The sequence below is a fragment of the Pygocentrus nattereri genome, chromosome 6 (assembly GCF_015220715.1).
Source record: "Pygocentrus nattereri isolate fPygNat1 chromosome 6, fPygNat1.pri, whole genome shotgun sequence".
In the NCBI taxonomy this organism is placed as follows: Eukaryota; Metazoa; Chordata; class Actinopteri; order Characiformes; family Serrasalmidae; genus Pygocentrus; species Pygocentrus nattereri.
The window spans coordinates 41,603,254-41,625,798 of NC_051216.1; the positions used below are offsets into that span (position 1 = coordinate 41,603,254).

General features: G+C 43.3%; 1 protein-coding gene across 5 annotated transcripts in view; it reads left to right on the forward strand.

Annotated features, from left to right (window-relative positions):
- The window catches only part of zeb2a (zinc finger E-box binding homeobox 2a), a 58,655-nt gene extending 36,480 nt beyond the window's left edge, over positions 1 to 22,175 (forward strand). For 4 of the 5 annotated variants that reach the window (XM_017715526.2, XM_017715525.2, XM_017715523.2 and 1 more), the window contains 8 exons: positions 4,738 to 4,941; positions 9,905 to 9,973; positions 11,208 to 11,402; positions 11,648 to 11,862; positions 13,662 to 13,770; positions 13,940 to 15,915; positions 16,330 to 16,510; positions 19,991 to 22,175. In XM_017715526.2, the coding sequence (XP_017571015.2) occupies positions 4,738 to 4,941; positions 9,905 to 9,973; positions 11,208 to 11,402; positions 11,648 to 11,862; positions 13,662 to 13,770; positions 13,940 to 15,915; positions 16,330 to 16,510; positions 19,991 to 20,613 (3,572 nt within the window). In that variant the 3' untranslated portion in view covers positions 20,614 to 22,175. The remainder of the gene's footprint in view (positions 1 to 4,737; positions 4,942 to 9,904; positions 9,974 to 11,207; positions 11,403 to 11,647; positions 11,863 to 13,661; positions 13,771 to 13,939; positions 15,916 to 16,329; positions 16,511 to 19,990) is intronic. The other variant, XM_017715527.2, reaches the window with a different exon arrangement.
- Positions 22,176 to 22,545: the final 370 nt, after the last annotated feature.

The window sequence follows — 22,545 nt, forward strand, 5'->3', positions numbered from 1 at the left end:
TGGTTCTTCTTTATGAGTTCCAACCGATCAAACGTCTGGAAAAATGAAATATTATAATGTATATTGTGAACATCTCTTGAAGTATCTCAGTATATTTGTCATATTATCCACCTTTCGCATAAGCTCAGCCAAGGCCTGTAATATTAAAAATTGCAAAGAATGTATTGGCTCTATCTCATACGCTCAAAGAAAACAGGCAGTCAATCCATGTCGGCATCTCAGTCAACCAACCAATGAGCGTGAAATGGTGAATGTTCCTGTAATTTTCTTTTGCTGTGTAGCAGTTACGGATACAGTTCCTGGGTTTGACTCTAGAATCTTGGAATGACTGAATCCTCTCTTTTGAGTGAACATCAGGTGAAGTCAGGTTGTATGTAAAGGCCATATTCTTACTTAGGTCATTTCATTTACAAACAGGTTTTAAGGGAAGGGTTGTCACATGAATATTTCCATCAAAAGATTCTTTTTGACACCCATTTTTAAAGAGAAGTCTTTCGTGCCATCAAATATGCATTGACACATATCTTCCCACACCATCACCGTCTTCCTCGGCTAAACGCCGGCCGACGTGATTTATGTGGATCATTTTCAGGCTGTAGCCGCTAGGCAGCGACCTCCTTTTGAATGCACCGCTGCCTCACCTAGTCAGCTCCCTTCCCCCCTCCTTTCTCTCCCTCGCTCAGGTGATGCACAGGAGAGAGCGAGAGAGAGAGAGAGAGAGAGAGAAGTGAGAGCAGTTATTTTCCACTGCCTGCCCAGGCTGCCTTCATTGCCGTAGCGGACAAGGTTGAGACATACCTGCGGCTGGGGTTTCGTACGGACGCGCAGTTTGCTTTCCTTCACCTGCGCCTTTTCCCGTACTATGTCTGGAACGGACAGATTGGCTTTGGTGGACAGCGAGGTGGACAAGAACGGAGGGAAAAAGGAAGGGAAGAAGGATAATGGCCAAGCGACCTGTGAACGGATAGGCGGTCAAAGCAACGGAGGTGTAACCTGATCTTGGCTTGAGAGACTTCGGCCACCTGCTTGTATTCCTTGACGCTGGTTGTGTAGTGCCTGTTTGAACACAGGTACATTTGAGCGTGGCAGCCTGTGAGGTGTGTACTGTTTTTCCCCGGAGCTTGAAAAGCCGCAGCGGAGACGACAGGATGCTGATAGATTGTGATAGGTAGAGCCAGTCAGTGCAGACAGAGCACACGTACCTGGCAGTGCAGGTAAACGGCTCGGAAGGAGCGCCGCACCGTTCTCGCCCGAGAGCCATTCGGAAATGGGGTTGAGTTTTTAGTCCGATTGGCACTGGAAAAAGAAAAGGTATTTGGTTTAGACATATTTGACATCTTTAAAGGGTTTTCATGGAATGTATGCGGCGAAATATCGACATAGCAAGCCTTTAGCTGTGTTTGTACGGCTGTTAGAAGAAGGAATTGTCTTTTATCAAGTATTGATCAGGATATCTCTCACCAGGTCTGGGCAGTCGCTCACTTTGAGATTAATAGAATATGGAATAGGGTTATATAGATATATACAGGGAATATATAGGGCAAATATACGTATGTACATGTTTCTACTTCTATGACAAATTTGCTGTCTGACAAGATTCTGAAGTGATATCTTGTAATAACTGTCCAAAAAAACTGGCACTGAAAAAATCTATCAAAACAGCGTAAACATAAATATAAAACAGTGCAGGTTATGCACGTTTCAGGCTTCTGAAAGACTGGTTGTATGAGAAGGGTGAGGTCGCTGTTCTCCGAGGACAGATAACAAGATGATAGGTGGGGTTACTCACAGAATGCAAGACAACAGGAGAGATAGAGAGAGAAGAGATAGACGGAGAGCGAGTGAGGAAGAAGGAAGAGAGAGAGAGAGAGAGAGAGAGAGAGGTGGCCTCTTTGTCTCTGGGGTGAGCACAATGGGCCGTTCACTGCAGACATTACGAGGCAGGACAGCTGGCAGAGTAGCAGGGTGGAGCGACAGCCAATAGGATCGCAGAAGGGGAGGAGCCTTCACAAACTGGATGCATTTGACTGGCATGTCCAAGTCACTAGGACACTGGGAGAAAAAGACATGCTATAAGCCAGTTGCTACAAGTTGCGGCACACGTTTACGCACGTTTACAGTTTTTCCTGCTGGTGTTGGGCCGTTGAGTTGCACACGCTCACACACACACACACACACACACACAAGCTTGCAAAAGCTCATATTGCAGTCACATCTGCTACACTGGCAGGCCCATGTGACCTCCGAGGTAAACAGAGTGATGAATTGCTCTTGTGTGGGGAATGCTAGCTTGCACACACAGCCAGAAAAGTATCTATTTGATGTGAGTCAAAACATTTCTCTCCTTTTTCCCCCCATACGCCATTCCTCGAACCTAAACATTTTCCTGTTTCTATCTGTGGCATGTAATCATAAGGAGAAGAAAGCCGCAGAGACGGCCTCTCTAATGCTAAAAGAGATAAGCGCTCTTAAAAAAAAAGCCTTCTACTCAGGCATCCGCGCCGTGTAATTTGGAACTCTGTAACTAGCTTGTATCTTTTAAAAAATAAATAAAATAAAATAAATAAATTCGCCTGAGGAAAGAGAATGGTAAAAGAGGGTAAAAGAGGTAGCTGACTCTTTTTGTGTGGGCATGTGTGATGGTTCCTCTTCGAGTCAAACAGCTTAGTGGTTGCCTGTTATTAATATTCAACTGCCTGACCTCTGCATTCATTCTCTTCATTCTCTCCTTCCCATGCCGCCCCCTCTTTTTTCTTTTTTTCCTCTTTATTTCTCTTTGGAGCGCTCCCGCCGTCCGGCCTTCTGAGGTTTCTTCTCTAAAACTCACATCACACCTGAGAGAACGGGGCTTCTAGAGATCGTTATTCGTGACTGAGGTGTGGTTAAAAGAGAAAAAGGGAGAGAGAGAGAGAGAGAGAGAGAGAGAGAGAGAGCGAGAGAGAGAGAGCAGCAATATAAAGTTGCAGTATGTCTTAGGTACGTCCAGACCACACAAAGAGCTTCTTATGTCTTACTTTCCACCACTCCCTTAATGTTTTTCACTCTCTCTTTTGCTCTCCTTCTCGCTTTTATTTGAAAAGGGAGGTGGGGGGGGGGGTGGTCTTTACCCCCTCCCTTCTGAAGTCGCCCCTAAATAATCCCACCGGTCACACCTCTTAGTAAGAAATCTTTTTGTCCCACGCCCCTGCCCCACCTCCCCCCACCCCTCCATCCCTTCCACCATTCCACCTCTCTTAGCTCTTTTGGTATTCAGCCAGCGGCCGCGGCGTTTCGCACCCATCCCTCCATCCCTTGGACCCTGGGACGGTTCCCCTTTTAATTTGCACCTGTTGCGCAGTTGTCCCTGGCCCTGGCAAATGCAGGCCTGCGCCGATCAGACAAAGATCATATTATGATCGGCTACGTGCCGGCTAATCTTCCCCCCTTCCCCAGTGGTGGGGGTTGTGGGGGGGGGGGGGGGGGGGTCATCTTTAACCCCATCTGGGAGCCAGTGAGGAAAGAAAAATGGGCATGTAGTTAAAAGAATGGGGTCTTGAAGTGAAATTAGTGAGTCAATCCCTTAAACTGCAGGCTTTATATAGCTTAAGGCTTATTGTTCAGGAAGAACTGGGAAACTAATATTTAAGGTATGAAACTGTGGATCCCCATAAAGGTGCTGTGTATGCAAGTAATCGTCCATATATTTTATTCCATATAGTGTGAAACTTTATTAACCCCTTAAAACTTCAAGCAGAACATTCGACTATTACTCTTAATATCTATTATTAAACTATAATTTATTCAGTAACTACTGTGTAAGTCATGTAGTGACTGCCCACCTACAGGTCCTTAAAAAAACGAAGGAACCTTCAGCGGCCCCCATCTAAAAAGCCAGCGAGCTAGGAAGCAGAGCAGCCGGGGGAGGAGAGTTTGTTGTTTTTGAGATGGAGGCGAGCAAGGACGGGCCCAACATCGGCAATTAGGTTTCACATCGCGCCATTAGAGCCACTTCCCACTCATTCTGGCCGCTCTGGCAGCATGCCCGGCAGATAAGGCGCTGGCGAGGGATTGTTGCGTTGGGGCTGCGGAGAACTTCAAGTGAACCCGAACTCTGCACCCCGTTCCCATGACGTCAGGTTCATTTGAATTGGAGTACCTCAACCATTTGATTCTGGACCCTTGTTTGGTTAGCCTTTTTTTCCATATCAAGAATTGTTCCAGACACAGGCGTAACTCATTTAACCTCAAGAACCGTTGGGCAGTTCCATAACTGCATAAATTAAGCAACAGTAATGTAAAGTGGGAAATTGAAGTGTGGATTCACATAGAAACCCTTATAGTTTAAAGGCTGTAGTTTTCGTGATCTGGAACTCACATAAAGAATAAACTGCTTCAGTGTCAGCCTCAGAAGTGGAGTAGTGATCCTAAGTATGTACTCCAGATTTTAGTGGAATTTCATACAGTATTTCCAAGAATATTGGATCTATCTATCCATCCATCCATCCATCCATCCATCTATTCATCCATCTATCTGTTGTTACCACCCACATTTACTCATCTTAAATCCCACACCAACCATATTGTTGGGTCATGCATATGTAAACCAGTGACACTGACAGACACAGCACAGTGGCAGCGTTCCACGCGAGTCGTCCGGGTCCTGTCCGAACTGCGAAAGTGCCATGTGGACAATGATGAATGGTGGTCATTGGAGATAATAACTGCTGGTCAATTCCTTTCTCTCTCTCTGTCTCTCAGTGCTGAGTTATGAAAGCGTGGTGGAGGCTGGCTCTGGCTCTGAGGATGAGGACAGGCTACTGGGTTCGGAGGGTGAGGGCAGTCCGTTGGGTGTTCCCAGCTTGGAGGCCTCGCCCCGCGTGGCCCATGCCTTACTGTCCTGCCGTGGAGACGAGGAGGCAGAGAGCCGGGACGTCTGGCGTCATGGGGACCTGAACAGCGCAGGTGAGGGACAGAGCCTTTACAAGTCCATATCATAGTACATAGCTCACAACTGTCTGTTTAGCTAGTGTCCCCTCTCGCCACGTGCAGCAAATTTTATTAGGTGGCTGCATGAAATATGGCCATGGCTCTGCTATGATGGTAGGAAATGGACATTTACTGTTTAATTTAAATGTAGCCTGTTTGGTGGCAAAAGCTTGCTTCTTTAGTTTTGCATTGGTGCGATGTGGGCTAATGTTGCTAACAAGTATTGAAACTTTATTAGCATCCATCATTAGCATTAGCATTTATAGCATCTGCATAGCTAAAGCATCAGATCATACATGATATACTGTCATCTATAATAAAGGACACAATGAAGATAAAACCAATCCCAATTTTAAGCCTCATGATGGCTGTTAGTACTGTTTTTAGCTATTTTACGGTACTTGTCCTTTCTTGTAGACAGAAGTCCTAGAAACCACAAAAGTAAGTCTATTTGCAAACAACTTGAGACACACGTACTAAATTTTAACTTTAAGAACTATGCAAGCCTGCCAGCTAGCTCACACCTAGCCAAACCCAGCAAAATTCGCTAAGATGACTGCAGCGGTGATGCTGTATAAAATACGGTCATGCCAGATGTCAGACGTGAGTTGTAGGAAGTGGACATGTCTTACAATGCCGTTAAACTCATAGCTTACTCACAGGCCAAGGTGGTTACACACAACCTCAATAGCATCATTTCAGTCACCCTGCCCATCTTTTTCTGGCTCGCTGTGTCACTCTTTCTTTCCAACGTTCTCCCCATTTTCAAAAGCGATCAACCTAAATGACAAAGCCCGAGCTAGCGAGGCTCAAAAGACAAATTCTTTTAATTAGGATCTGAGAGACATTATTTAGCGTGGCTGCCTGGCCAAGGACTCATTAAGAGCGTTGAATGAAATTTTTAGCATTATGATAGCCATTTACATGCATAATGGCCCCTCAATACTTCGGGTCGTGCTGACAGTTACAGAGTGGAGGGTGAGCTCAAGCGGGTCTCCCAGATTTTTTTTTTTTTCTTAAATGCCCGACCCCCAGCGATCAGTCTCAGCTAATGACTTAGCCGTATGTGTCGCTTAACTCGGACAAAGTGTCACGCTCCTAGAACAGAGCACTGGTCGAGTGGTGCTTTGTTTAGCCGAACTTTGCAAAAAATAGATGCTAGATTAATGAATGTCATCTAAGCTTCTACAGCCTAATTAGCAACAGCATATAGAATCAACAGCTGGGCTGAAAATACAGCACACAGTAGCTTGTTGGCTTTAGCTTTGAGAAACAGTCAGGTGTGTGAAATGTGGCCTGTGTTTTAAGTCAGTGGACATCAACAGAACAGATACCATGTATCTCACAAGTACATGTGGGTAAATGTGACACATCCGAGTGTTGCATGAATCATCATGTACAGCTATACCCAAGCTTCCTCTTTCGAAGGTGTGTTTGCCAGTTAACATTGGCCTAGCGCTGCATATAGGCCAAACTACATAAGAGCAGATAAGAATTGGCTCGTTCTACTAATTTCTTTCTGCAAATGTGAGTTTTTTTGAAGTTACCTCAATAAATGTAATGTTATTGTGCTAGATTGGTGGGTGCTAAGCCAGTTTGGAAGAGGTAGAAGGGTGGAAAACTAGTTTACCAACACACTTTCTCAAGGGTTCAGTTGTTTTACTTAGAATAGTAGTTCTGTATAGAACCATTTCATGCTTCAGTGGTTTTTTTCATGGAGAAATGGTTCTTCAGATTGATGGAGAACGTGGAATATGGTTCTATATAGAATTATTTCTGAAAAATATGCAGCACCAAAAAGATTCTTCCATTGTTATGATGCCAAGCTTGTAACAATAGAAACGGTTCTTCAGACTGATGGAAAATGTGTTATACATGGTTCTATATAGAACTTTTCTGAAAATGCCACACTTTTAACAACAGAAGAACATTTTTTGGTACTATATAGAATAGTTTTTAAAAAGGTTCTATAACTATATAACACATTCTCCATCAATCTGAAAAACCATTACTATTGTTACAAGCTTGGAATTGTAACAGTAGAACCTTTTTTGTTGCTATATAGAACCACTTCCAAAAAAGGTTCTATGGAGAACCATACACAGCACATTTTCCGTCAATCTGAAGAACCATTTGTCCATGCGAAGGGCCATTTAAGCATGAAATGGTTCTGTATGTGGTACTAAATAGAGCCACTGCCTTTTCTGAAGAACCCTTGAAGAACCATCTGTATTAAGTGTAAGATCAGCAGAAGCACATAAGAGTGTGTGTCACTTCTGTACACAGCAGAAAAGAGAAGGGTCCCGAGCTGCGGTGCTCGAAATCACACCGATACCTCACTGAAAAACGAACTGCAACCACAACAAGCAGAACTGAGCCACCAATATTGGCCATTTTGTCTCTCGAGGAAACTATTCAGCTGGGCTTGACACTCGTAGGATATCAGTTTCCCCAGCTTTGACTAGAACTGCCGGCATTTTCCCTCCTAAGGAAATTCACAGGGTGCCACGCGTGAGGCCGAGCCGTCCACATGACCCTCAAATATCCTCGTGCTAGCAAGCGCTAAATGCTAGCGCAGCTGAAGGAGTTCAGCTAGCGCACCTCATGGGAAAGCGCCGCACTTTTCAATCGAGTGAGCTCACGGGGGGATATCCGCACTGGCTCGAGGCCTTGAACGTTTATCTGTACGGCGCAGAAGGAAAACGTTTCACTCGCAGGGGTTTCGCTAAGGCGAGACCCCAATTAGCAAATGACTTGTTTGTTCCCAACTTTAAAAAGTGAAATGATTCTAAGCCGACTGGAGCTTTTGTTCTTTTTGAAAGCCCCAAAAATATCCCTTCAAGAGAGGCCTTTCTATTTTCCTCTTTTTTTGAGCGGCTCCTCTTAAAGTTACTTTTTTTCGCACCGGATTTGAAAAGCCATCTTTCAAATAGACGGGAGAAGTGAGAAAGAAAAAAGAGCGAGAGAGACTTTCAAAAAGCTCTCAGTTGTCATACTCAGATAATGAGGAAGGAAGTCGCGAGCAGTTCAGAAATTAAACAGCTAATGCTGGGGAGGTGTGTGTGTGTGTGTATGTGTGTGTGTGTGTGTGTGTGTGTGTGTGTGTTTGAGGAATATGGACTTGTTTTCCTCCCTCATTGTGGTGGAGGTGCCGTATATCCTCCTTTTGAGGGGGAAGCTTATGATACTTGTGACTGCCGGTAAGAGGTCACATGAGCCAGAGCAGGAACAAATACAATAGCGGCAGTATTGGAGCAATGTCCCTTCAGACCCCACCCCACTCCACTCCTCACTCAAATACCTTGATTTGATTTCTTAAGCTGTGATTAGGGAGAAGGGCTGCTCCTTCGGTGGGTTGTTCCCTAATATTCATTAGCCCAAAACAGCGAGCTAGCTTTTGTCCTGAGTTTCATTAACCCCTTACTGTTAAGGCAGAAAATGCTATGTCTGCCCTTTAATTGATCATTCATGTTTTTTCAATGTTTTCTTTAGTTTTGATATGTGAAACAAACATGAATAGCAATATACTTCCCACTTCAGTCACCTTTCGTTGTTACACTGACTAAAGAAATAGTGATGTGAAGGTCAGTGCATCCAACAACAAAGGCAGCATGGAGCTTCTTTTATACAGTGATAGGAAACATGGTAGCACACAGTTTCAGCACCAGCTGATCCAATATACTATGACTGACACATTTACTAACAATTTCCAAAAAGGAGTCATAGACAAATGAATGTATTGTTAAATATATAATACATTAAGTGTAGGAGGTTTAGCCAGAAAGACTGTATGAACAAGCTTTTATCTCAGTGTTCATTACTTCTTTTCATTAACCGTCGTTTTTCATTGGTGATGGCACAATTTTTTCTTTTCCAATGCCAGTATTGAAACCTTGAGTCTTGGCCAATAACGCTACTGGAGTAATATTGTTCTCTTAAAAAAAAAGGAAGATTTTAAAATGGGCTATTTTTAATTAAAGCACTTCAATATAGATGAGAATCTAAAAGTAGCCTGTCATTGCAGAAGCACTGTGCAAAAGTCAGAGAACAGCCTTTATTTATTTATCAGCATCAGTATAGAAAGCAGGAAACTCTAAATTTAATATACATTTTTCTACTATTTAATGTGGCTTTATCACAGCATTCATTTTTTTCAGGATACTCATTTTCAGTTTTTCAAAGAAATCTGCAGCAAAGAAGTATTCAAAGAAGTATTTCCACACTTCCAAAGTTCAGTGTGAGAAGTTGGCTGCTTTTTCTGCGTAATTCCAAACATTTTTAGTGATGTTAAGATCTCTCAAAGATATTTTGGTGGTCTACGTGATCTTGCAGGAGTCACATTTTTCTTTTGTAATGTATTGAACTGATATTTTTGACGTTTTGGAAACTCTCCTCCCATATGCAAGATTATTTTGTATCTAATCTCTGCAGAACAATCTATTAAAAATCAAGTATTTTAAGGCTGTTTTGACTGGAAATAAATGAAGAGTGGTCTCTGACCATCTCTTATGCCCAGTTTAGTACACAGCAGCATGACATCACAGTGACAGTGTATGCTGTTTGTTCCATTAGCACTATTAGATTACTGGCAGGATTGGATCGAATTCATTCATTTTCTGCTGATATTAGGCTGATATACTGATACCCGTTGATACTACTCTGCCATTTATTACATTAGATACAATATATTTTGAAATGTACTTGTTTTCAAGTATCACAGTGTAAGAAAAATGAAGATTTCTGTGAGTCATACAGGAGCCTGAAGATCGATGCTAGCAGATTTGATGCTGTTGATTTATGCTATGTGGTCTCTTTTTTGGCTGCTGTAGTTTGTGGTTTTTGTTAAACCCAGCATTCAGTAATACTAATGCTGATCCTCTCTCTCTCTCTCTCTCTCTCTCTCTCTCACTCTTGTTTTTCCCTTTTTCTTTCTCTCCAGAGGAGAAGAAAGATGAATACAATCCTTTGAGCCCTGATGTCTCTCTCCATGGAGCTGGAAACGGTACAGGTGAGCCCACGTCTCTGATTTAGCGCAACACAATGTCTGTTTGTCGCTTTGCGGGTTTGCCTCGGTGGCCATGAGCTATTTTTAATCCCTGAGAGCAGTGGGCTTATTCTTGGAGCCAAGTTCTTTGCTACCCTTATTATTTTTTGTGCATTAGACGCACCATTTGCAGAATCACTTTTCATCAGTCATTCTGGTTTTTTTTTCTGGATGTCATGGAATTGAAAAACACTGAATGCACCACTTTGGCAAATTAGAACTCAGGCTTTCATATCTCAATCATCGATGGATCCATTTATTGATTATGGATCGCGACGCCGGCTTGCCAGGTGGTTGTACACTTGTGACATTTGCCCATGTGTTCTGGAGTCTGTGCGAGTAGGTGCACACAAAAACGCACACAGAGGCATGCGAGATAATGTAGCCTCACGCGTGTCAGGAGGAGATGGAAAGTAAACATTTGTAAGTTGAGCGAGAGTGCACAGCAAATCACATTTTGCCGTCAAATCGAGTTTGGGACCAAATCAGATTTGTTCTGTCCATGTACTTTCCAATTGGTTTACAATGAGACAATAAAATTTTCATTTGCTTACTCTTAGGCCCCAACGTCGTAGCTCACAACTTCAGTAGAACTTTCAAAAAGAAAAAAAAAAAAAAACCCTCTTATAGATATTTGTATTTTGTATTTGTTCTTTTGTTGCAAATGCTTGGAGCGCCGTGGATCTCTGCACTCTCTAGGATAGAAAACATAATGCCTCACACTTCTTGTCTTTTAAATGCAGTCTTTTCTTTCAACCGTAATCAGCAGCACTTCTTATTGTTTATCGTAAAACCTTGTTCTGTGCAATTATACATAACGCATGGCTCATTATTAGATTTGGGTCTGATTTTAAGTATACGATGGGCCATGCAAAGTGAGATCGGTTACCCAAGCAAGCCTAATTGCCACATAAACCAATTATCCACAATGTTGCAAATGTTTAAAGCCCTTTCCAACATGCAAGAGGATGCTTAAAGAGTGCTCGATGATCACACTGGCTCCTATTCGTCTTTGAAGTGCCCATTACACTGTAACTTAAATAAATACTTCCACCTTTAAAGGCTTCCTAATGGTTCATTCCCCACTCCATCACATTTAGAGGCGACTTTCCAATGTCCAGATGGGGCTTTTCTAGTGACACGGAACATAAAGCAATGGGGTCACTTCTAATTTTTTTCCCTCACTTCCTGTATGCAGTTAAGGGTATCGAAGCCACTTCAGAGCTTGAGAGCTTCTTTGGTAAAAGGAAGCTGGAGGACAGTGAGGGTCATCCGGCAAGCATCGCCGAGTACCTGCAACGTGGGGACACTGCCATTATCTACCCAGAAGACCCAGAGGAGGGCACAAGACTGGGCACACCAGAGGCCAATGGGCAGGACGATAACGATAACGGTAAGAGCTTGATATAAACGAATGTACCGAGACCTTTTCAAACAGTGCAGGACATGAACTGTTATATAAACAATGAAATTAAACTTTTCCAACACACTTCAAAAAGATCAACTCAAAATCCTCCTTCAAAATGATGACCTGTAGCTAAACATGGCACCCATTTGTCCAACATTTGCTGATCTTTCCAACCTCTCCCCTCCTTCTTCCCTCTTCCCTCTGTGGCCATTCCTCTTGCTTTTGTCCAGATCTGGCGCTGAGGACACCAGATGACTTTGCCCAACTGTTGACCTGCCCCTACTGTGACCGGGGCTACAAGCGGCTGACCTCCCTCAAGGAGCACATCAAGTACCGGCACGAGAAGAACGAGGAGAGCTTCCCCTGCCTGCTCTGCAGCGACACCTTCGCCTACCGCACGCAGCTGGATCGCCATATGGCCACTCACAAGCCTGCCAGAGACCAGGTGAGCCCAGATTTTTGTTCTGGCCGCTTCCTCATGTCAGCCATGTTTAGCCCATTAATGTGGTTCAGTGTTTTGTGTCAGCTAATTATTTTCAAGTGACAAACTTGATCAAAACATGAGAGAGAAAAATAGATGACAAATTCACAGGTTGATATCACGGAGATCGAGTGCATGGAAGGATCTCAAATCTCAAGAAAGGCAAAATAATACGTGGGATTAAACATACAATTCATTTTATTTCAACTGCATTACATCAATGAAATTTGATAACACAAAAGCTGATCGTTGTGGTTTGACTGTCTAGGTAGTCCCTGATGCAATTCAAAGCCAGTAACAAAGCCCGACCGCCTGTCAAAGGAATAGCCTCCCTTTAACATAAACCGGGACTTGATTTCTCATTCTGTACATTTACGTTTTAATGAATGAGCGACGGGGGTTTTAAGCTTGTTTCTGCCTCTCCTGGCTTCGCATACTGTACATGCTTCTCCGGAGCCTCCTTAAAATGCGGATCTTTTTGCACCGAAGCCACAGCTGTGCACGGTCGTCCTCCCCTGTGTGTCCGCCCACGGTGAGGCATGTGTGGGATGTTCTAGCACATTGAGTTCTATAGACTTTCTGCATCAGCTGCTGCTGGAGTGGAATCAAACTCCAAACATGCGCCCAGCGCTGACATTAGTTTCGGTCTTTCTTGCCGGTCTCAGGGCAGCGAGAGGCCTGTGTGACTGAAAGGCAGTTATATGAGCTTATGTAGAAAAAGAGTCCCATTCGCAGCCTTATTCTTTTAGGTGGAAGGTCTGTTTTTCATGTGGTAAATGAGTTCAAGCATTTAATTGGATTATAGCAGGATATCTTGCATTTAGGCTGCAAACTTTGAAGCACCAAATTTAGCCACATTGCAAAAGAACTAAATGGGCTGCCCACCTTGCCCTCTTATCTGTCTTAATCTCTCTCTCTCTTACACACATACACCTCTCCAGACTGACTTAAACATGTCCAGATGGCTTTTCCTCCGGTGATGTAGCGTATCGTAATCACTAAGTGACTTCAAATGTTTGTTTATTTGCTCTCCAGGAATGTTTTTCTTGGAAAGCTTTGGCTGTAACTTCTTAGGTTCACCTTGTTAGTTTTTGATTTACTCTGCATATATGTGTGCACACTTTACACTACATACAATTCCCAGAGCTACTTAGGAGTACAGTTATCAGATTATGCTCTCCCACTAAAGATGAACTTTTGGAGGAGTGAATTCTATGCATCAGTGTTCGTTTTTGGCGGTCATATGTGCACTCCTGGACTCCCACATGTTTTCGACAGACCTTTGTGTCTGTGAGTGGGGTGTGAGAGTGAGCACTGTTGTTTTTGTTGTGCATCTGGGGCCCACATTTGAATTTCAAATGCAGGAAGAGCACCTACGTTTAACTTTGAACAAGCAGATAGAGACTCAACCCACACTCCACTCTTTAAATCTAGTTACAAAACCTTTGAAGATTACAGCGCACCGCCGGTTGGTCACACGTTAGGGACATGAAAGGTAAAAAAGCCCCATTAATTAATCTTATAAAATGAATTCTTTCAGGGATTATGGGCTACTTGTATTTTAATTGCACAGGAGACACTATGACACACACCTTAATTGACACACCTTAATGAAATTACACAAATCTGCAATGGTTCTTAGGTTTTGATCATCTATATTTAGGTTTCCTTCAAGCCCTGTGGACTAGCTACAGGGCTGTGCATGGAAAAGCCTGTGGTTGTCTTTGTATAAAAAATTCTGTCTTTCCTTGTCTTCCTTATAGCCTCAGTTGCTGAACGAAGGGGCTGGCAACCGCAAGTTCAAATGCACAGAGTGTGGTAAAGCCTTCAAATACAAGCACCATCTGAAAGAGCACCTCCGTATCCACAGCGGTAAGTAGTGTTAGTAGTCAATAGTTTGTGATGTGTAGAAACAATAATATTTACTCATTGTAAACTTGGTACTTATGTCAGAAACAATTTACTTATGAAATGAAGATCATGCAAACAATAAACAATTCTTGATGCATGAGTACATTAACTGTTTATTCTTTTCACTCAGGTGAGAAGCCATATGAATGCTCCAACTGTAAGAAGCGCTTCTCCCACTCCGGTTCTTACAGTTCACACATAAGTAGTAAGAAGTGCATTGGCCTCATCTCTATAAATGGACGGGTACGCCATGGGGTCAACACCAAGGCTGGCTCATCCCCAAACTCTGCCGCTTCTTCGCCAGGCAGCCCTGCTCTGGCCCAGCTCCGGCACAAACTGGAGAATGGCAGATCTATGGGCCTGCAGGACCCAACAGCACATCCTGATATAAAGGCCGAGCCCATGGACTTCAATGAGTACCGTCTCCTGATGGCTACGCAGGCGGAATTCGGTGGGTCCGGGGCTTTTCTCAATGGAGCTGGTCATGGAGGGAGCCCCCTGGGGTTGCACAATTCATCTCAGAACCCCCTGCAGCATCTTGGTATGGGACTGGATTCGCACTCATTGGGCTTCCCAGGCTTGAGCAATAACCTGAGTGAGGTTCAACGAGTCTTGCAGATTGTGGACAACACAGTTTGTCGTCAGAAGATGGATAACAACCCTGAAGAGATCTCGAAGTTGAGGGCCTACATGAAGGAGCTGGGCTCCCAAATGGAAGAGCAGAAGCTGGCCCTGGCCTCCCAGCCTGGGTTCCATGGAGTTGGACACAACAGTCCTACAAAGAGCATCATCGACTACACACTAGAGAAGGTCAACGAGGCTAAAGCCTGTTTGAAGAGCCTAACCGAAGATTCCAAGAGGCGGGCTGTTGACATTAAGAAGGAGCGGCCCAGTCACATTATGGATCTTGAATCTGATGAGAAGATGCAGGAGAGGGATGCACAGTATGTGCCATTCTCATGCCAGTACTGCAAGGAGACTTTCACTGGCCCTATTCCCTTGCACCAGCATGAGCGCTATCTTTGCAAGATGAACGAAGAGATCAAGGCAGTTCTGAAACCTAATGAAACCTTACCAGCTAGTCGCAGGGGGATGTTTGGCCCAGAACAGCAGGCTGTTATGGTATCGTCAACTCTGCCAGACAGAAATGCAACTAGCCCAGTAAACCCTTTCAAAGATCACATGTCGGTACTGAAAGCTTACTTTGCCATGAACACTGAGCCCAACTCTGAAGAACTGAGGAAGATCTCCATTGCTGTTGGTCTCTCTCAGGACTTTGTGAAAGAGTGGTTTGCACAGTGGAAGACTCAGTCTGTCCATGGCATGTCCAGGAAAAGATCTCCACCCCCTGAACGGAGCAATGTGGACAGCAACCATGGCTTGACAAGGGAATCAGCACTTGCTAGGTCACCTGCTTCCCTTGGCCAGTACGGTGACTCCACTGCAGAGCTCCATGGTGCCACAAATGGTGATGCAGGGCACCGACTCTCCAAACATCACCAGTTTACAGGCATCAGACAGACCAATGAAAAGCCACTTGACTCAGTGGACCACTTGAGAGGCGAAACGCCCTCGCCCTTGAATCTTTCTTCCACGTCCTCAAAACACTCTCATAGCAGCTCATACACCCCTAACAGCCTCGCCTCTGAGGATGCCCATGGTGAACCTCTGGACTTGTCTTTGCCAAAACATTTCTCTAAGACAGACAGGAGGCCCAAGCCAAACGGTTTCAACATAGACCGTAATGGTGACCCCGCAATACGGGAACCGGGAACAGAACCTCTGGACTTAGCCCACATCAAGAAGGAGTTCAACGGGTCCAATAGCATGGTCAATGAAAGTCAGCTGGACAAAAGTTCTAGCCCCATCTTTGGTATCAACCCTTTCAGTGGCGGGCCAATGTACACCTCACTACCACCTCATGGGGCATTTCCGCCACCTACCTTCATGTCCCCAGCACAAGCCAGCATCCCAGGACTCAGGCCTTATCCAGGACTTGACCCTATGGGATTTCTTCCACATATGGCTTACACTTACGCAGCAGGCGCGGCCACTTTTGCTGAGATGCAGCAGCGGCGGAAATATCAAAGGAAACCAGGCTTCCAGGTAAATTAGACCTTGAGGTCATGTTCTTGTAACCCAGGCCAAATCTGCATTTCTTAAAACACTACAAACCTTTAAACATTTTTTGCTTTTATCTGATTCGTTATTTTTGGCTGGAAATAAATCAAATCACAATAAAATATATCCGTCCACTATTATGTATTATAAATAGCACTTAATCTTTCTTAGTTATGTAACCTGCATTCTAGAGCTGATGAGTTGACCAGTTGACATCAAAAAGCCCATATGTTGCCTTTTTTGAGACATGTACAAGCGATAAACGTCTTACACAGGTTGTAGAGATAAGCTCTGTCCAGACTTGGGATCAAACATAGAACAGAGGGTGTCTCCCCCCGAGGTGGCAGGTGTGGATTACGATCTGAAAAGTACTGGACCTAAAATCTGTCTTTCTTGCAGGGGGAGCTACTGGACAGCACAGGGGACTATCTGTCAGGGTTGGAAGACCTGACAGACAGTGAATCGCTGCTTGCCCGGAAGAAGATTAAGAAGACTGAAAGTGGTATGTACGCGTGTGACTTGTGCGACAAAACATTCCAGAAGACCAGTTCCCTCCTAAGACACAAATATGAGCACACAGGTATATCACATTTAGACAATTCTTTTTTTATCCTCACCCCCAAAGTTATCCTTTTTGCCACATGTTTTTTTCTCCTCTTTCTTTCATTCTTTGCTTTCTTTTTTTTTTTTTTTTTTACCCCCAGCTTTTTCCTCATTTTCCGTTTATTTAGCTATCCATTTAAAACCCATGACCAACAGTAAAATGTTTTCTTCCTTTTGACAGGGATATATGTCAAATGATCCAGGGTTTAATTTTGCATAGGTTAGTCTAATTTGAACCACGAATTGTTCTGTGGTAAACTGCAGACATTAAAGGAATATCAATCTAGGATAGCATTAGCATCAGTACTGTGCATCGTCAGAGACCACCCATCATTTACTTTCCAATCAAAAAAGCCAAAACAGCAACTAAATATAATAGAATTCACTTTCTTTCCTTTTCAAGAGACTTGCGGTCAGTTTTTCTAGGAAATCAGCAGGAATATTTTTCCACACCTTTAAAGTTCAGTCTTAGAAGTTATTTGCACTTGCAAATAACTGTTTCTCGTGAGCCAAATAACCCCAAACACATTCAGTAATGTTGAGGTCTGGGGTGGTCAGTCCATTGTTCTGAGAACAGCAGCAGGTCTTTTGTTTGATGTGTCCGTCTCCTTTTCTCAGTAAGAGCTTCTTGAACAGCTACGCATCCTTTCAGACCCATAGTGCTGAGTCATCTTCTCACTGTGGAAGGGTGGAAAGAAACACCTGTGGATTTTTTCAGACCTCAAAGATAAAAGATTGAAGTGCTGTTAATGGATGTGGATGGGGGCAGCTTTGGTGTCTACCAGGTCTTTCAGGTGGTTGTTAGGAGGCCCATTTTCTCTGTATCTTCTATTAATTTTTTTCCAAAGCTCCAGTTTTAGATACTTTCTCCTTCCTTAAGATAGTCGACTACTTTATGTCTAATCTGCTCAGAAATATGTCCTGAAAAATTTATAAGTTGTACCTAATGGCTGGAAATGTAATTTCCACCGGAATAATTTAGGCTGGAAATGAAGGGTGGTCTCTAACTTTTTGTGCCGTAAGTGCCCATTTTGAGGCAATAAGGTAGTTGAATGTTCGCCCCTTCTGCTGGAAAAATGTGTAAATGCCCTACATTGGACAGTGATAGAAATATGAACAGTGAGGCCTGTTATTAACAGAGTTTACTAGCATGCTGGCATTCCACAGCAAGCCAGGTGCATGCAAGCCTAATGTGTGTGTGTGTGTGGCATTTCATTGCCGCGCCATGACCTCCCCTCTTGGGGGACTCCTCTCTTTCACAGGCTTGCATCATACCTCATTCGCATTCCTCCCCAGGAACGCAGGCCGAGGAATCTGCTGTCTCGTTTATTTTTGAACTTGATGAGGGAAGGTGGGGACAGGGATGGTGGTGGGGGGGGTCATCTGAAGCATGGCAGCTATGGAAGGTGTTGCAGGCATTCCAGCGCTATCTGTGGCCAAGAATACACTGCAGCCGTTCATGTGTTCAGAGAAGACTCCAAGTGTGTGCGTGGGATCTATGTGTGTGCGCGTCTAGAAAGCGGTTACAGCTGAAATGACTAAATGCCAAATGCCTTCTTCATTGATTAGACTTCGCCATACTGTATATCCGTGTGCTCACGAGCTATAGTAGCTCCCGTTGAATGAGCGCCGCGCTGGGGAGGCGAGGAGTTTCTTCCTCCCCCAGATGTCCATGTCGCGGCATCACGAGGTGACTGTCTGATCTAAGCATTTTTTTAATCCGGAGACATGATGTCATAGAAAGCTCAGTCAAAGATGCTGACCGCCTCTATTTCACCTTGTGCGGTATGCCGCAATAATCACCTGATCTCCTTGGCCGCGTTCAGCGCAGTCACAGACAACCTCAGAATAGCTCTTCAGGACCGTGGCTTGCCCCCTTGCCTCCTTATCCTGTTTATGGTATAATATCAGAAATAAACCCTGGATTTTAGAAGCCACCTGTTCACAATGAAGCCACTTTTTTCATTTGTTTGCCATGCACCAAATTATCGAAATGAAAAAGGAGGGTAAACAAGTACATTGGGTAACACTTTATCAATGTCATGTTTGTAAGCATTTATAAACACATTCATAACATGTTATAATGCATTCATAAGGCATCATAAACATGGCTATAAATATTTATAATACGTTATAGCCATGCTTATTATGTATTATGAATTGTTAATGCTTTATAAGTCCTGTACATAACATATTGTAAGAGCTCATAAGTCTATTAGTCCGCTCTAAGTATGGTGAAGCGTACTGTACTAAAGCCTCCTGTAATGTTGAGTGAAGCTTCAAGTTAAAGTATTTAATGAAGGAGTTACTGAAACACTAAAACACACGTAATAAAGCACCTTACAGGCTTCAAATGTCAGAGTTTAAACTGGTGCTGCTGTCAATAGTGCTTTACCCAAATGGGGGAATTCAATGTACGCCACCGTTAGCCTGGCACTTACTTAACACTGCATATCCAATAGAATGCTAGCAGAAATTAGCATTACTGTACTGTAGCGCAGTGAAGGGTTCCAGCGCTTGACGTTAGAACCAGTGAGGGAACAATTACAATAACAGCACTCTGCAGTCAAGTATAACATGCTATTAACACCACTTATAATGCGTTATGATAACAATAATAAACATGGCTATGAAATGTAATTCATTTTTATAAATATTCATAACCATGTTTATAATGCCTTATGAATGCATTATAACATATAATGAATGTGTGTATAGATGCCTAAAAACATGACAGTCATAGGAAGTGTCACCGTAAATTGTTTGACTATTTCATCACTGTCATAAGGAAACCTTGTATCTCTTTAAATGAGGAGAAGATGTTCTTAGCATCTGTTATGGTTGCTTTGAATTTTTTCTCTTGGCTTTTTCATCATACAATGTTCATAATTTTCATATAAATTAAGTCCAAGTAATTTTGGACCATCTACCTCACGAAACCCATCATCCTACTGGCAGATAAGAAACAAAATAAGATAAGAAACACCTGAAGGGCAGCATTTGTAAGACTATAATAAGCCTTTGAAAACAGTTGACATTAATATTCATAATGACTTATTCCCTCAAGCGTTAGTTGTCCTGAAAACCGATTTTCTCAGTTCTGTTTGGCTTTCACCTTAGAAAGTGACACTTGTTGGAATAAGCCTTTATCAATGTTTATGTAGATTTATGTCAGTTGTAAAGATTTATGTAGCTGTTATGTAGCCGTGTGAACGGCAGAAGTGTTACCATAAAAAGAAGACATAGAAATACAAGGTTTTCTTCTGACAGCGTTGATTTGTTAGTGTAATTTACTGTCTGGTTGAGTGTCAGGATAAGCATTGTTGGTAACTATAATGCCACAATAATAATAAGTTTCCAAACTATTTGTAACGTTATTAACATTTGTTATGCTGAAACGTAACCATATTTGGTCACCATTGTAACCTGCCGGCTATCTCTCCTTGTGTGTGCGCAGGAAAGCGGCCTCACCAGTGCCAGATCTGCAAGAAGGCCTTCAAGCACAAGCACCATCTCATCGAGCACTCGCGCCTGCACTCCGGCGAGAAGCCCTACCAGTGCGACAAGTGCGGAAAGCGCTTCTCGCACTCGGGCTCCTACTCGCAGCACATGAACCACCGCTACTCTTACTGCAAGCGGGAGGCCGAGGAGCGCGAGGCCGCCAAGCAAGAGGGTCACGACGGCAGCTCTGGCCCGCTGGAGCCCACGGAGCTGCTGATGCGCCGGGCTTACCTGAAGGGCCTCGGGCCTCTAGGCTTTTCGGACCCGGAGGATCAGAGCGAGGAAGTTTCCCGAGGAGGAGGCGTCATCCTGAGAGACGGGACAGAGGGCGGTGCCAGAGAGGCAGAGAAAGCGTACCAGGAGGTGACAGACAGGCAAGGGGCGGGGTTTGGGGAGGAAGAGGAAATGGAGGAAGCGACGTTGGAGGAGGAGGAACAGGGGAGGTTCAAGGGCCGACGGAGCCCGGACGGGAGGGCGACAGACGAGAAGGAAAACGGAGCGTCGGGAGGGATGGAGGACGAAAGGTTGGAAGAGAGGAAGACGATGGATCACGAAGGCGATCATGAGGATGCCGATTAACTACTGCGATTTGGATTAAGCTTCCAGCATTCTTTTGTTTTTTTCTTTTCCTCCCGCTCGTATCGTTTCCTTTTTTTCCCACTGAGGGACTTTGAGCCAGATTCACTTTTGTGACCACACTGCCGTGTCTCGATCGTCCAGCCACGTGTCCTGAGAGACATAAAGACATTGTCAGACGGTCCAAGAAACAGGCTGGACGAGACTGTTCACATTATGCAAAAAACAAAAGTGATTATGATCTTTCGACATGTAAGAAGCAACTACAAAGGTGGCGCAAGTGTACAGCGTGGAGCGTGAAGGCTGTGTGGTGCTTATTTCCGTAACCCCTGTGTTTTTATCGTGGTCACAGCACAAGCCTGGAAATTGCACTCCGATGAAATACTACATTAAATAATAATTAAGAGATAAAAAAGATACTTTTTAGAAAAAAAAAAGTAAGCATTGCCTATATGTACTTATACTGCGCTTGAGGCCGCAGTAGCGTGTCAGTGTTATGTTTTTCGTCTATCACTTACTGTGATACCCTGTTTTTCTTTCCTGACCAGCCACTCGTTAGTTTTGGATCTCAGTATGGCTTTTTTATGAAGCATCTTTATCTTAACAGTACCTGTATGGTTCTTAAACAAACAAAGTCTTAAAAGTTTGACTAAATTGGGGAGGGGGGTGAGGGTTTAGGGAACGTGGGAGTCCGAAACGATGAAGGCTCCTTTCTGCGAGGCTTTGTCGAGCACCCCTGTACGTTTCTTTTTTTTTTCGTTAGAGAAAAGCCTTATATGCAAACCCTTTTCACCTGTGTTTTCTGCAAGTGCCATCCTTGTACAGCGTAACATGCGGAGTCGACTCATGTTCTCTTTGCACCTGCTTTAGTATTAAATAAAAATAATCCACCTTGATGTTTGAATTACCTTTGTCAGTATTAGTATAGCTAGACTTCATAGTTTACATATTGTTTGTGCAATTTTCTGTATTTCGTTTTTTGTTATTTTTGTTTTTTTTTTTCTCTCTTTTTTCGTTCAAGACCATCTGTCAGTATTACCTTGGTTTGTTTTTGTTTTTGTTCAATACAAAAATTCAATTATTTTTATTTTAAACTACCATTTTATTTATGTGACTCATTTTATATTTCCTAATTATATTTATTTCATACTGTAGTGTACAGTATTATAGTTCCTCGATATAGATATATTTTAGTAAAAAATGGATCCTGACAAGTGAATATCGGAGCAAATTTTACATTAAGAGAGCATTTATTGTATCTGGAACAATTACTGTTACCATTGTTCTATTTACTTAATGTACCTGATGAAGGAGATTCTACAATTTGGGAACTTTTGATACGATATTGTGAAAACACTGTATTTTTGACTGAGAAGAAGAAAAAAAAATTCCACTTTATTCATCTTGTTTTTTTTTCTCTCTCTCTTTTTAGCTAAAGAGATGAAGGCTGACTGTGGTTAATGGGATTCTTGAAATGTCTGTTGAATATAATTTAATTTTTTTGATTTGTATTTTCTCTTGGAAATGACCTTGCTCGAATAAATGTAGCCCAATTTAATTTTGAATACCTGTGTCACACTTCACTGAGTATGAAATTCCTCTCCAGGATTGTTCAACGACAATAACAGGACGTACTGGGTTTAATGAGTCTAATTGGGTTATGCCGGCACGCGGGTGCTTGATGTGGGCGCAAACAGTTGAGGCTTCTCTAATGTACATCTAAAGCCAAAAACAGGGCGGCGAACGCACTCACGCACACACGCGCACACACACACACACACACACACACACACACACACACACATGCCTAATGCTATCCGCTATCGTTCTCTTTTTTCCCTTCAATATCATTTTCGCCGCTATCATTTAATTAATTAGAAGAACCTTTACCTTTTGATGTGAATTATACGTAGCATATAATCCACCTTATCAAAG